The following is a 15,199-nucleotide window of genomic DNA, read 5'->3' as shown; positions in this document are numbered from 1 at the left end:
AGAGGCAGGACACCACGTCATCTCATCAGTTGAGTAAACATCCTCTTGATTGCTGGGGAAGGCCTTGCCTGCAGCTTGGAGACCAGCATTCGGGAACCATAGATTCAATGAGCACTTTAACAGACAAGGAAACTGAGGCTGAGGCATCACGTGATTGGTCAGTGCCATCTGACAGGTTGCCAGCAGAGCTGAGCTGGGGCTCTGCTGAGCTTCTGTGGTTCAGCCGGTGCAAACCTCGTCCGTGTGCCTGACACGAACACGGCGGCTTCCACCGGCCGCGAGCTCCCCTGCTGCTCTGTTTACTTCTTGCCACGCTGGTTCTGGAAGGAGGGTGGGGACGCAGCCAAGAGGGATGATGACAGCACCCAGGGGCTGGCAAGTGTTCTATTTTTATACTTGTGGCTGCTTTATATTTAGCATCTGTAGAAGGTAAAGGTCATTTCTGTGCTTATCCCAAAGCACGTACACACCAAACTCTCCAGAGGAGATGCTGGCTCCCCCTCTGTGAGGGTGCTGGGAGGATGGGAAAACCGATGGACCTCTGATGTTAAGAAATAGCCGGGCCTGGTGATTAGAGAGTTGAAAAGAAACCTGGAGACCCAGGTTCTAGACACGGCTCTGATTTTCAGCGTCATCTTGGGCAGTTTGTGCCTCGTGACTGAGGTCTCTCAGCCAGTGCTGACCTACCTGCTAGGATTATTGTGAAGATTAAAACCCTTAACATGAGTGAAAGCTCTGGAAACAGTGTCTGGCGTGTAGAGGCCCTCAGATGGTAGCTGCCATGGTTATGATTCCATTTCCTCAGAGGCACCAAGACTGGGATGCATAAGGTCCTGCTCTCTTGAGACCAGGGGAGCTGAGGGTCTCCTTCAGTGATCAGACCATCTTAATACAGGATGTAAACAACCAGAAAACAGTGACAGTTCTCTGAGTCCTGGTGGGGGAGGGACAGGAGACAGTACACCCAGATGATGGAGCCACATTAATACCCCTGTATTCAGCTGGACTACACACCAGTTTAGCATCTAAGCTCAAAGGACAGTGAGAAACAGATTTGGGGATCCTAATGAGTTGTGCCAGGACTTCTTGGTCTTACTGTGTCTGTGTAAATCTCACTTACACTGTGTATTTTTTTGTTTTATCACAGAACAGCAGAAACGACTCAGTAGCCTTTCAGGTAGGTAAGAAATATTTATTTACACATTAACACGTGTTCCTGCTAAAGCCATCTTCTGCCCACCACCTGATGTGTGCAGTCAGTGAAGTCTCGCGAGCTTCTCTGATGTGCTGGGAACTCAGCTTATTGCTGGCTGCAAGGGTGATCAAAACAGGCATGGTTGCTGCCTCCCTGGAACTTGCAGATTGGTAGCTGTACCCTAATGGTACAAACTGGTACATGTGTCCCGCGGGGCTGTGACAAACACCTTGATGGGTAAGAACATTCTATTCTGAATGAAAGCAATAAGGAACTGTGCTTTAGATGGAGTGCTCCTGGCCAGTGTCATTGAAGAAGGCACCTTCCTATTGCTTCTGTCTGTCTTCTAGGATGTGACAGGTTTGGGACTGGGGAATGTGGGTAAGTCCTCTTCTTTTTGGCTGGCAACCCCAAGTGCTAGTAGGTGACCCTGGGATGATGGACCTAGGGGAGAGCCTCCAGACAAGCAGTGCCTAGAAGAGGGCAGAAGAGAAGGGCCTCTTGAACTTGAGGGGGCATCAGACCCTCCTGGGAGAGCTGGCCAAATCCTGGATTCCTGGGCCACCCCTCCAGAGATTGGGTGTCATGGGTGTAGACAAGAAGTTGCATTTCTCACTGCCCGGTGGCCCTAGAGCTGCCCTCTGTACTGACTGTACCAGTGTTGCAAGTGTCTTCAAGGGTCAACAGTGGCAGGGAGTGACTGCAAGTATAATGTATCAGGGCTCACTCTGATAAGTGTGCAGAATTGGGGCATGGTTGGGGTGGGGAGGGAACCCAGGAATGGGAATGTTTTAGGCATTTCCTTCCGACTTTGCCTAGCCAGAATCCTGGTTCTCCCACTTACTGATGGTGTGACCTTAGGCAGGTTCCTGATGATCTAAACTATGAAATCAGTTTTTATCTGCTGAATAGGGAAAGCAGTAGTGCCCCTGGGTTCTGCTTGTCAACAGCTTAGCACTGGTGCTCGAAAGTGCTTGATAGATGCGAGTTACTGTTGTCAGTCGGTTGGTTCACTTGTTATTGTATTGAGCGCCTCGGCGTCAGGCACCAAGCCAGGATCTGGGGCTATATCAGGAAACTGTGCTTCCCTGGAGCAGCTTATGGTGTGGGATCATGGCTTGTAACCTTGGTCATAGACTCATTTGGAGGCTCTAAACAAGGTAGTAGATTCAGTCTCAAGGAAAAACCACGTGTATGCAGACATGACATGTGGTGGATTTGCAGATGCTCATGAACTCAGGGCTTGAGGATCCTGATCTGGTGGATAACAGAAGCACTGTTTTCTTGAGCAGCTGCTCCGTGAGTTCTGGGTCCCTTCCTCCCACTGCAGTCCTTGTGATTCGTGGAGAGCCCAGTGGAGAAGATACAGGGTTCTCACACCCTCTCCACTTTATCGGTACTTGGCTGCAGGGTTAGGACAAGCTGTGGCTGAGCTCAGGTGCCCTTTGTGGCCCCTCCAGGAGCTGCCTTGCTCCAGCCCACTTCATTCCCTGGCTTCAGCCCAGGTGGCTGAGAATAGGGTGGCTCTGAAAAGGAGCTCCTTTGGGCACCCTCCTGCCTCTGGGAGTCTGAAAGGGCACCTCAACACAAGGTAGGGACACAGAATTTGGTCCTTACTCTTCCTTCTTTTATAGTAGCTGTTTGCCCCTGGGGAAGTGACTTTACCTCTCTGAACCAGTTTTCTCGTCTGGGAAATAGGCTTGGTAATCCTCGCTCCTGCCTCAGAGAGTCACTGTGGGGCTTCCCAAGTGGCTCAGTGGTAGAGAATCCACCTGCCAGTTCAGGAGACGTGGGTTTGATCTCTGGGTCAGGAAGATCGCCTGAGGAAGGAAATGGCAGCCACTCCAGTATTCTTGCCTGGAGAACTCTGTGGACAGAGGAGCCTCGTGGGCTATACTCCACAGTGTCACAAAGAGTCAGACACAACTGAGTGACTCAACAGCAACAATAAGGGCTCCTGTGTGATAGGAGGGGGTCATGTGCTTTGCACCCCGGAAGATGCTTTGTGAATATCACGGCTTCTCTTTAATGTTCGTAGACTCAGGCCACTTCCTCTGATCTAAAATAAGCCCAGTGCTTCCATCCTTTAGTTTTGGGACAGACCCACCAATCGTGTTTGATAGCATGGGACGTGACGTAGGTACTCACTAAAAGTAGTTTTGTTTAAAAAGAAAAAGCACTGTCTTGTTCAGAAGCTCCTGCAGGAGAGAGGGCTGGTGGGGCTCGTGCTCTGGAGTAAGGAGAGTGGGGCTTTGCCCCTCGCCTCAGTGGTGATGGGCCCTGAAAGGCCCACCAGCCTCCCTCTCATAACAGATTTTGTATTGAACCTCTAAGGGGGGTCATGTTCAATGAGATTCATCCTGGAATGAGACCTGGCCTCACGAAGCTCTTGTCCACTGTAGAAAGACCAGAAAACAAAGGCTGGGACAGAGGGGCCAGCATAGGGTACAGAGAGATCCCCGTCCCTTCCCCGAGGAAAGTGCAAGTGTGGCTGTGTTCCTCAGTCACTTTGGGTGTGAAGAATAGAAATGCTTTTCCATTTCTCACAGACACAGATGCCCTGTCCAGCTTGTCAGCAGCATCCTTCACTTAGTGGCCCTTTCCAGGACATGCCTTTGAAAGCACAGTAGAAAACGAGAAGGAAGTGCTCCAGGATGTCATGTGTTTGCCTAGTGAGAAAAAGCAGCAAGACTTCACTGTAACCCCTAAGATGTCAGAGGGTGGCCCTGTTACCTGCGTGGTACAGTGAAGTGCCACCTTGGATTTCCACTGTATAAAGAAACATTTCTTTAGAGGCTGCAGTTCAGCCCTCTGTGTATTGAAACCCAGTCAGTCACGAGTCGCATGATCACAGGCTTCTAAAATAAAATCATTCAGAGCTAATTTTTGTAGATCAAAAGGATGCTGGCAGCTTGGGAGCAAATCCACGGACTGTCAGCCTGAGTTTTTGCAATTAAGTGATTGTTGCTCAAACCACCTGCCCTAACAGTTTCTTAAAGAGTCATTCTGGGTCCGGAAATGCCGAGACTGGCATATCTGTGATCTTTCCCTGAAAAGGTGACAGTAGAGGGTCAGACTGTGAGCGTCTCTAAGCCTGAAATCAGCCTCATCTGTGTTGCCTGATCACACTTAGACAAAGCTTTTCCAGGGAGGGGAGGCGAGTGTTCAGCAGAGCCATGTTAAGGGTGAACTCTGGTAAGTCAATATCCACCCACCCTGACATCCCCCCACCATCCCAGGCCTCCTGCCAAATCCTTGAGACCTCCTATTAGAATTTCCTGGGAGCCTGAGAATTCATCCCATAAAACCAGTCTGATCTTAGCATCCTTTAAAGCATAAGGTGGTGATGTCAGAGATACAACAAACTGGTGAATAAAGCAAGAAAGAAGCAGACTCAGAGAAGCAGAGAACCCACTAGTGGTGACCTGGGAGGAGAAGAGCAAGTGGGAGACACAAACTGCCGGGGGTAAGATAGGCTCCAAGGAGGGATCACACCATATTTTGTAGTAACTAAAAATGGGGGGCACAGCAACCCACTCCAGTATTCTTGCCTAGAGAATCTCATGGACAGATGAGCCTAGCGAGTTATAGTCCAAGGGTTGCAAAGAGTCGGACACAACTGAAGTGACTCAGCACACGTAAATGGAGTATAACCTTTGAAAATTGTATAAAAAATTTAAAAAATCAGTGCTATGAGAAATCATTTTAATGAATGAAAATCCCTATATCTTAAAAAAAAAAAAAAAAGATGATGGGGTTTTCTGAAGCACTCGCAAAGCTGTCTCACACAGAGCATTTAGAAATTTCTCTGTGGCCCCAGAATGAGTATTTGTTTTAGAAGCTTGTTGGAGATTGGGCGGATCCTGACATACTCCTTCCTTCCATGCTCCTACTTACTGCCCACTTCCTGCTTACAGATTCCTCCCTTTCCCTGCCACCTGGCATCCCCCTCACTCCTCCTGAAATGTGCTCCAGAGTGATCCTGTGACTCTCTTTTTGCCTAAGGTAATGCTGCCGCCTCAGCTTTATTTTTCTTTTTTCCTCTGACGCATTTAACATCCCACTTCTTGGAACTCTGTCTTCTCTGGTTTCGGTGACACTTGCTTGTTCCTCTCTGGTTTCATCTCCTATCCCTCCAGTGACTCCTGCAGGCTTCTGGGATGCCTTGTTTTTGCTTTTCATCCTGTAACCATGACATTCTTCAGTGTGACTTTGGCCCTTGACTCTGCTCTTCTCTCCTCTGCTGACCTCACCCATCTCTTTACCTTCAGCCATCACTTTTCGTGCTGATGGCTCCATAATCACCCTCTGCTGGGACCTCTTCCTGGGCTTTGCTCTCATGCTTCTTCAGGGTCTCCATGGCCTTTCTACTCTGTCGAAAAGAGTGGAGGTAGCCGTCTCCCTGCCTTCTCCAGCCCATTTCCCTCTCCCAACTTCTCTGTTTAGATCAGGTCAGTCTCTCAAGTGCAAAACCTTGGTCCCCTCTTTGAGCAAAGCCAGACAGGATGTGGCTCAGAGAGGACCGCTGAAGTCAGGTGGACATGAGGCCAAATCCCAGCTTGACCACATGCTGCCGTGTGACTTCAGGAAGGCAGCTTGACTTCTCTGTGCTTGGTTCCCCTTACCTGTAGATGGAGGGATGATGGTAGTTTCTTCCACACAGGGTTATTGGAAGGATGAGACGAGATTATGAACCTGAAGAGCTTAACACAATGCCTGGCACAGGATAAGCTCAGAGGAGGAGTTCAGGGGCCCCTGGCATTTGCTTACACTGTTCCCTCTGCCGGGAGCACTGTTCCCCTCCTGTATGTGTCTGACTGAGCCCTCCTCTGAGAGGTGGCCCTGAACCCCAGTTCCTTGGCTGACCTGGGTGCAGACTCCTCTGTCAGCCCTGGTCGCCTCTGTTCTCATTGCTGGCTGCCCTGCTCTTTCTGCCTGCCCATGAGCTCCTTGAAGGCCAGGCTAGGAAAGGTACACCTGCTATGAATGCATAGCATCCACAGTGCATGTGAACACATAGCTCCTGGCAGGTGCTTACTTAGTAAATGCCCTCTGTAAATAAATAACGTGCCTTGGAATAACAGAATACACTAAGTTTATAATCTATAGACCACACATGCTATGTTTATTAGGTCTCTGCAACTTCTGCTCCTGAATTGGATTAAATAAACCTTAATGTCCTTTTAGCAGTTTACTGTTTTCTGAGCACTTGGTAGATGCTGTCTTATTAGGGCCTTCCCACATGGATGTGAGCTGGCCAGTTGAAGTGTTATCCCCATATCTGGTTGGGAAAACAGAGGGACAGAAAAGTTAAGCGACTTCCTCTAGGTGAAACAAGAACTTCCAAGTAGTGTTTGGCCACCCTCTTGTGGGTTTACCTGTTCCCTGACTTCCTAGAAGAATCAGAACTACCTGGATTTCTAGAGCACCAGGTACAAACCACTGTAGGGCACTTACCACACTGTCTACATATTTTTTTTAAAGGGTCAAATGGATGAAACATGGTATGGAGGTTTCTTGGAAAAGCTAAACAATAGATCTACCCCATGACCCAGAAATTCCATTCTTGGGTATATGGCTGAAGGAAAAAAACACAAAAAAACACACCAATTCAGAAAGATACTTACACCTCAGCGTTTATAGCAGCGTTATTTACAGTTGCCAAGGTATGGAAGCAGTGTGAGTGTCCATCAACAGATGAATGGATAAGGAAGATGTGGCGTGCGCCTGCAGTGGAATACTACTCAGCCAGAAAAAGTGAAAATTCGCAGTAACATTCGTGGAGGTGGACGGCACGGTGCTAAATGAAATAAGTCAGAGAAAGGCAAATGCTGATGATATCACTTACATGTGGACTCTAAAAAATACAACAAACTAGTGAAAAAAACAGAGCAAACAGATGCAGAGAATAAGCTAGTGGTTACCAGTATGGGGAGGGGCAGAATTTAAGGGCAGGGGGAAAAAAGAGTTATGGGATTATATGAAATCATGTGTGTGAAACTTTAAAAATTTGTAAAACACTGCAGAATCTAAAGAATCTTTCATTCAATAAATAAAGAATAAATACCAAAAAAAAAAAAGGGGAGCCAGATGGTAAGCATGTTAGGCTTCGCAGGCCATATGGTTTCTGTCGCAGCTACTCTGATCTGCCGTTGTAGCTCCAGAGCAGCCATAAATAATGTATTGGCGCAGGCTGTGTCTATGTTCTAATAAAACTTTATTTACAGAAGCCAGGGGCTGAGCCCTGGTGTGCTGGTGTGCTCAAAGCACAGCTCCTTCCAGTTGCAAATTGGCAAACACACTCTCCCCCAGCTGGATTGTTTGGGGGGAATTTGCTTTGGCACTACCACAAGAGCTTCAGCTAATGGTTGCTTTTCTCTTTTAGATCCTGTCTTGGAAAGAAGAGTGGGAGAGCAGGACTCGGCACCAGCTCAGGAAAAACCCACCTCCCCTAGCAGGGCAGCTGAGAGGAAGGTGAAGGATGACAGCCGGCGGGTGGCCAAGAGCACTCAGGACCTAAGCGATGTTTGCATGGATGAAGTGGGCATCCCACTCCGGGTATGAGTGTGGACCTGGAAGTCCTTCCTAGGCTTTGTCCTAAGCTGGTGACAGGTGTACACTCCTGAGTCCATGTGAATTCCCTCTGTGGGTGGCAGAGACCCCAAAAGGAGGATCCTCACCACTGTCCCCTCTCCAAGCCCACGGAGGCCGGTGGAGACTCTAAGAGCTTGGCGACAGCTTTTCCCAAGGCATATGTTAGCTGTTACTGAATCCAGGAGAACAGGCTTTTGTGGTCAGATGAATGTGGGGAGAAGCTGGTGGAACAATGGCAGAGCAGTTTCTATGCCATAGAACAGAAAGGCTATTTGTTTGTTGAGAGGCTGCAGGCACATGCATGTTCAAGAGGAGAAGGTTGTGGGCCCTTTTTCCTGTCTCCTTTATCATCATTTTGTGGTCCAAGCTTAGAGAACCCTGGGCAGGGTGTGAGGCTTAGTGTCCCTGCTGCAGCAGGTTCAGGAAGAAGTTCCCCTAGTGGAGAGGTGGGAGATAACCTCGTCATCCGGGAAAGTAGGAAACTCTCGAGTGACTCACAGGGTGCATTCCCCTTGCAGGGCCTCGGACAGGGTGGGTCTCTTAGCAGCCCTGCCCCAGCCCTCCCCTCCCTGCAGATCCACCAGCCTCCTGCAGGCCTGGGCTCCCAGGAATGCCTCACTTTTGAAGCTGGATTGGGGTGAATCCCATCCCTCTCCATGTGCCAGGACGAGACCACTGCCTGGAGTGTGTTTCTCTGTGATTTCCATTGAGCAAAGGACAGGTTTTTTTGTCCCTTGCGGGGGAGGCTGATAGAAACAGTAGTGGACTAAGCCTCAAAAGAACCGTTATATGGGACTTCCCTGGTGTTCCAGCGGTTAAAACTCATTACTTCCAATACAGGGGGCATAGGTTCAATCCCTGGTTGAGAAACAAAAGATTCCACAAGCCATGCACCACAGGGAGGGGGGAAAATGTTATGTGTTCCTAAGAAATAATAATAATAAGTGGTAGGAAGACTTGTTACTACTAATGATTGCATCTTCCACTTTCAAATGCACTGTCTCATTTAAGCATGATTCACCATACAAGGTAGATACTAATATCATTCCCATTTTATAGATAAGGAAATGGGAACTAAGGAAGGATGACTTGCCCCAATTGCACAACTGAGCAGACCCTTCCTTCTAACCCTTGTGTTGGGCAGCCTTCCCGCTGACCAACTCACCTGCTCTGTGACTTCAGGCAATCGCTTTGACTTTATCACATTTTCTCATCTGTTAAGTGGAAGTGAAGGTATTTGATCTAACCACCTATCTGTCTCTTTCCTTGTTTTATTTTTATCTTAAAAACTACCCAGCTTTGTGGTTAAGGGTGGAAATTCTCCAGCACTGGATGCTGTAAGGGATTAGGTCTTGATGTATGGATTCTATACCTGGCCCTATGGAGGTGGCTTGAATACACTTTTCCAGAAAGGTTTAAACGAGAGATCACAAAGATGTGTAGACTTACATGCATTTTGACTTGAGACGTTGTCATTTTGCATTTTGCTTCTATAATCCCGAAAGTTCTGAAATGTGCTGAGATTCTCATTTTATTTTACTCTTTGTTTTTCTCCAGAACACTGAGAGATCAAAAGACTGGTACAAGACCATGTTTAAACAGATCCACAAACTAAACAGAGGTACTGATTTTCATTTGTAGAAACTGTGCTGTGCCCATATGTTGACTATTGCAGTGAGGACCTAGACTCACTTGGCTGGCAGACTGGGCCCTGTGGCTTGACCTCATTAGGCCCTGACCTGCCTGAACCCAGCCGTGCACCTTCAGGACAGAGGGGGCAGAAGAACTTGTGTGCCTGCCCCACGTGTGGGAGGAGCTGAGGGCAGCTCGCAGGTCCTCCCTCCCGGATGTTGGGGACGCAGCAGGCCGAGCTCAGCATCCTGCGTGTGCTCTTCAGCATCTGCCTGCCTGGGCTGCAAGCAGCTTCGACTCCCACCCGCTTCTGGCTTTAGGTGAACCTCCCAGTGTCAGCCCATGACTGCCTTGTAGGCAGAGCGAGCTGAGAAGGCATGAACTGGGAGTCAAAGATGTTCTCATCTGGGTTTAGTTCCCCAAGTACTCAGGTGACCTTGGACCAGTCGTGTTCCCCTCTCTGTGTGTTGACCCCTTTGCTGCCTCCCTCTGAGGGAAGCTGCAAGGTCTGAATGAGAGCAGATTCTGCCTTGTGAAGTAGGATGTATGGTGGTGTTAAGATGAAAAATCAGCTTCCTCAGCTGGGAGCCAGAACTTGGCAGGTAACCCCAAGAGACAGTCAAGAGCTGACACTACAAAACTGCTTATGCTGGGGGAGTAGTGCTTCTAATCAGGGGCCTGCCGGGCTGCCAGCAGGGGACCCAGCATGGTGGGAGAACCCCAGGTCAGCGCTCCCACACAGCTCCCATCCTCCTATGTGCCAGTCAGCTGCTGGGCAGGGATGCAGCTGTGCCATGGGAAGGGTACCACTGCTCCAGTGGGCAGAGCATCCTGTCCTTCCCTGTGGCCAAATCCAGTCTGGCCGCCTGGCACAGATGACACATGAAGGCAGAGGAAAAGCCTCTGGCCAGGGTCTGGTCAGCCTGTGCTGCAGACAATTGGTCTCTCTGGTTAACTGTGGATGCCAGCTCCTACAGTGTTCAGAACAAAACTGGTGGTGCCCCTCTTCAAACTGTTTTGTAAATATTGAGATGCTCAGTATTTAGTGTTTCTGAGCCAGGAGTAAATTCATTCTTTTTTGAGGTAGATGAGCTCAGTCATGGTGGAGATGCTACATGCTGGCTCTCAGATGATGCCCATTCTACTGGTCACTTGGAGAAGCCAACATCCATTTCCTCCAGCACTCTGTGTCTCTCTCACATTTAGACCCAGCTTTGGTGACCCGAATACTGAGACACAGGTGCCTATGTGAAAAATATGTATTTCTGCTCCTCTGGCAGCATTGGTCTTCTCATATATTACAGCTTTTAACTCAACCTAAATTACAGATTCTGAGCAAAACTACCTGCCCTAGGCAGAGAGGTGCTTGAAACATTAAGGATCCACTTATTTGCCCCGATTCTAATATCTATGGCACAAGCTTTGATTCTTTTTAAACAAAAATCATTTGATGATAGTGTTTTCTTTACACACTGTTTATTAGCATATTTCCTTTTTTTGCCTATAAAAAGGGAAAGTTTGAAATTTTGTACTGAATGCCTCTTCCCTTTTGGAACCTGTATATATTCTTTGTCTAAGAAGAGAAGTGATGTTGTGTCTTTAAAGGTGTCTCAGTAATTCAGGCAAAAGGACTGGATTTTTAAAAGCAGTTTGAGTTTCTTCCGTCACTGGTGAAGCTTAGTATGCTCCAGAATTCCAGGAGCCTGAATTGTGTGTGGATTTCTGTTTGTTCATTCTCTCCATTTGTGTCTTCCTCTATTCTCTCTCCCAAACCCTCTCCTCTCCCTAGACACTCCTGAAGAAAACCCTTATTTCCCTACGTACAAATTCCCTGAACTTCCTGAAATCCAGCAAAATTCTGAAGGTACCATGAACTTAGAGAGTGTATCTAGCCTTAAATTCTTATAGTTCCATTTTAGGAATAAGATTTGGCTTTTAGATTTTGTTTTTTCTAGTCGTTTTTGGTTGGCAGAAATTTTACTTCACTCATTTGCATGATGTGCCGTATGAAAATAACCAAATCCTTTCTAATTCATTAATCTCTTTTCAAGTGTGATGCCGTGTGCTTTAATAACACTAAAATAGGTAATCGGTCATTTGAAAGAGTCAATTGGAGATGTGTTACTTCCTCCACTGGGTGGTGGATAGTTTCAAAATCCACTGCTTTTCTCTGCTACAGAGGACAACCCTTACACTCCTACCTACCAGTTTCCTGCATCTACTCCTAGTCCTAAATCTGAAGGTAATTAAAGGAAGATCACGTGCCTCTCTCCGTAGCAGTGCTATCACTTTCTTTTTCACCGTGGGGCTCTTGCTGGGGGCTGAGAGCTGTCTCCCCCTCGTTTGCCTCCCTGTAACCATGTGTTTTGTGGTGTTCTCAAGTCCTCGCTAACTGTGTGACTGGAGTCTGTCCAGATGGTATTTTAATCCTGTTCCCTTGAAGTGGACATGATTAATGGGGTAACCAATGTGGCTTCGTTGTAATGCTTTGAACATTAGGGCTCTGGGAAAAGCTGGCTGCGCCCAGCTACCCAGGGCTTTGTATCTGGGGTGGTCACGTGGTGCTGGTGGCTGGGCAGTGACTCAGGGAAGCTGAGTCATTAGGGTTCATGGGCGGGAGTTGGACGAGCCAGCATCTGCAAGAGAAACATCACCGGGTTCCCATAAGTGCAGCTCCCTCTCCACTGGGCCTCTCTTGTCCTCAGTGTATCTCCAGGTATATTTCCTTGGTAGAGAATTCCCCAAGAGGTATCCAGGTATGGAATTCAGCCATGGTGGGAGATGATATCCCTTGAAAAATAATAAGGGTTTTGGCCAAGCTAGAAACCTTTTAATGAAAGAGCTGGCTAGGAATTTGGACCTGCTAGGGGAGAATGGCTACACTTGTATCTAGAAAATATTCTTTTCTGGAGGATATAGTCTTAAGTGTCAAAGAAGTTTCTGAAAGGTGAGTGAAGGGCAACATTCTGAGAATTATTCTGGTCTCCAGGATTGTCTGCTCTTCAGATGAGTGACCCAGAAAAGGGGGAGTGGGTGGAGTAGGCAGGAGGAACTTTGACTGTGTTCTCTTCTAGGATAAGATGTTGAATGCTCTGAGCTTCATCCAATCAAGTAGTTATGAGCACTTGTGTGTGCCAGACACTGTCCTGGGAACTGAGGATTAGTGCTATGAATAAGATATGTCATCTGTCCTCCAAAGTTCACATCGGGCAGGGAGTTAGACAAGGCTCCTTCATGGTACCAGGTCCAGCGTAGTGGCAGTTGCAAGACCACGTGTCCAGAAGGCCACAGAAAATCTTGTGGGCACACAGTGGGTCCTGAGTACCTGCCTGGAGAATATTGGTGAGTGAAGGCTTTGGACCACAGAATCTGAGTTCTTTCCTAAGGATGAAGCCCAGTGCTGCCCCCTCCCCAGTTCATCTGTGTTCTAATTAGCTCAGCATGTCACCCTGCTCAACCCTTCTCATCTTTGGTGAAGTCGTCTGTTCGATCATTCACCAAACTTTTATCGATCACTTAATGCACATGAGACGATCTGCTGAGCTGTATTAGATACAACTTTAGTTAAAATATTATATTCCATTTCGGTCTCCCTGTGGTGTGCACATCAGTGGTTTCCAGCACTTTCACACCTGGGGCCTATTTTGAACAAAAAGAAAAGTCTGCCAAAGGAATCAATACTTAAAAAATTTAAAGCTGATGATTTCATTTTAATCAGTGACCTCCTTATTTTCAGCAAGAGCCTCTAGTGTGGGATAACCTAGTCTTTTGCTTTGGGGTGCTGATTCTAGCGAAAACATTGCTTCAGAAACAGTGGGCTGAACAGGATGAGTGGGAAATTCTTTTAGGGTACTTTTAATCAACTGCAGTTTTTGATTTGTGCTTTTTTGGACATGAGTACCCAACCCTCTCATAAGATAGGATTCCTTTCTAGGGAAGATGGCCAGCACACAGCATGCCTGAAGGTGCAAAATCCCATAGACATGGGCAGGGGAAGGCCACCTGGAGGAGGCCTGTGGAGAAAAACAGTGACTCCCGTTGGCCTGGAAGAATGCCTTAGCTTGTCGCAGGCAGTGCCAGCAGTGTCCAGGCAGCCTGGCTGTTGAGCTGCAGGCAGAGTTTTGCCTTCTAGCTTCACACCAGAGCTGCCATGTCATCAACTGCCACACCTAGCAAACCTGGCTGACAATGATGTCTGTTTGGTGGCTCACGTCAAGTCGGGTACAGGAGAGAGAGTGGGGCTTATTTTACCATGAGGTATAAACAGGGATGACATGATAACTTTTCATGTATAATTTATGAAGCAGACCTTACTAGTTTTTATTTTCAAAGACCCACAAGGAAGAAATCATCTTAAAGAATAAAGAGGAAAAAGTTAGATTGGATATAAAAGATTCATAATAACCAAGATGATTAGATTTTAACGCAAGTTTCTCAGAAGTCTTCTTGCCTGGAGATTTTTTTTAAAAACAGAGTTGGTTGTGTCTCGCCCCCGCTCTTGCCTGGAAGACAAAGCCAGACTTAGATCACAGATGTATTCAATTAGATGAAGACTTTTTTACAAACGAGTGCATTGTTTGAGCTATCCCACTGTAAAGTTTTCGTTTTAATTTTTTGTTAAGTAATGAGAGAGCTTCTGGTTTGTGGTTTTGATGTCTGTGAGTTTCGGCAGGTCCTCATCAGCCCTTTCCTTAGTACCTTTCCAGCTCTGTGCGGCCAGTCAGTGACCCTGGGATCTGCACACCCTTCTTAATATGGGAAAGATTTATACCTTTCTAAGAAGAGTGTCAAAGACAGATTAGCACCTAACTGAGGTGGCGTTAGTGGTAAAGAACCTGCCTGCCAAAGCTGAGACATAAGGGGCACAGGTTCGATCCCTGGGTCGGGAAGATCCCCTGGAGAAGGGAATGACAACCCACTCCAGTATTCTTGCCTGGAGAATCCAATGAATAGACGAGCGTGGTGGGCTACGGTCCATGGGGTCACAAAGAGTCAACACGACTGAAGCGACTTAGCACAGTGCAGTGCCTAATCAAGGCAGGCTCTACTCGTGGATTTTAATGAACATTGAAATTGAAAATTGCTCAGTCGTGTCCAATTCTTTGAGACCTCACGGACTATCCAGTCCATGGAATTCTCCAGGCCAGAATACTGGAATGGGTAGTCTTTCCCTTCTCCAGGGGCTCTTCCCAACCCAGGGTTTGAACCCAGGGCTCCTGCTTTGCAGGCGGATTCTTTACCAGCTGAGCCACAAGGGCAGCCTTTTTAAACAAACATTTAAAAAACAGATTTACTGAGAAATGTGAGCTGTCATTCTGAGTCTGTCCCCTGAGGGAAGAAGACTGTTGCTGCTTTTTTTGTTTTGTTTGAATGCAGAATTTGAAACTAGAATTATATGCAATAAACCTATCAAAACCTAGCCTAAGGGCTACTGCTTTTTTTTTTTTTCCTAAATTCTAGTTGATTATACAGTATAAAAGACATTTCTAAGTGTCTCAAAGCTGATTCTCCAAAATAGTAAAGGACTATGTGAAAGTTTATGTCAAGCTTAGCCACTCCATCCTTCCCTCAAGCTAGAGTGAAAAAGTAAACTTCTGGCTGGACTTTACAGAGGATAAGTAGAATCATCATGTCTTAATCAATGAGATTTAAAATGTACTTTTAAAAAGCCGTAAATCCCACCAAGGAGCAGTCAGTCACTTGTAATCATTTTCTAATCTTTCAGACCACTCTATGGGAAAGGAACAATGTTACATTCTTTATTTCAAGGGGGTAGCT

The 15,199-nt window shown here is 47.1% G+C and overlaps 1 protein-coding gene across 1 annotated transcript in view; it reads left to right on the top strand.

The window, feature by feature from the left end:
* Positions 1-15,199, top strand: part of SORBS1 (sorbin and SH3 domain containing 1) — a 171,290-nt gene that overhangs the window by 86,546 nt on the left and 69,545 nt on the right. Inside the window, exons 7-9 of the mRNA XM_068961240.1 lie at positions 1,148-1,177; positions 7,581-7,753; positions 9,347-9,410. Of these exons, the coding sequence (XP_068817341.1) occupies positions 1,148-1,177; positions 7,581-7,753; positions 9,347-9,410 (267 nt within the window). The remainder of the gene's footprint in view (positions 1-1,147; positions 1,178-7,580; positions 7,754-9,346; positions 9,411-15,199) is intronic.

The sequence above is a fragment of the Capricornis sumatraensis genome, chromosome 23 (assembly GCF_032405125.1).
Source record: "Capricornis sumatraensis isolate serow.1 chromosome 23, serow.2, whole genome shotgun sequence".
NCBI lineage: Eukaryota > Metazoa > Chordata > Mammalia > Artiodactyla > Bovidae > Capricornis > Capricornis sumatraensis.
The sequence above is the reverse complement of the archived record's forward strand: the minus strand, read 5'-3'. Positions and strand labels throughout refer to the sequence as shown.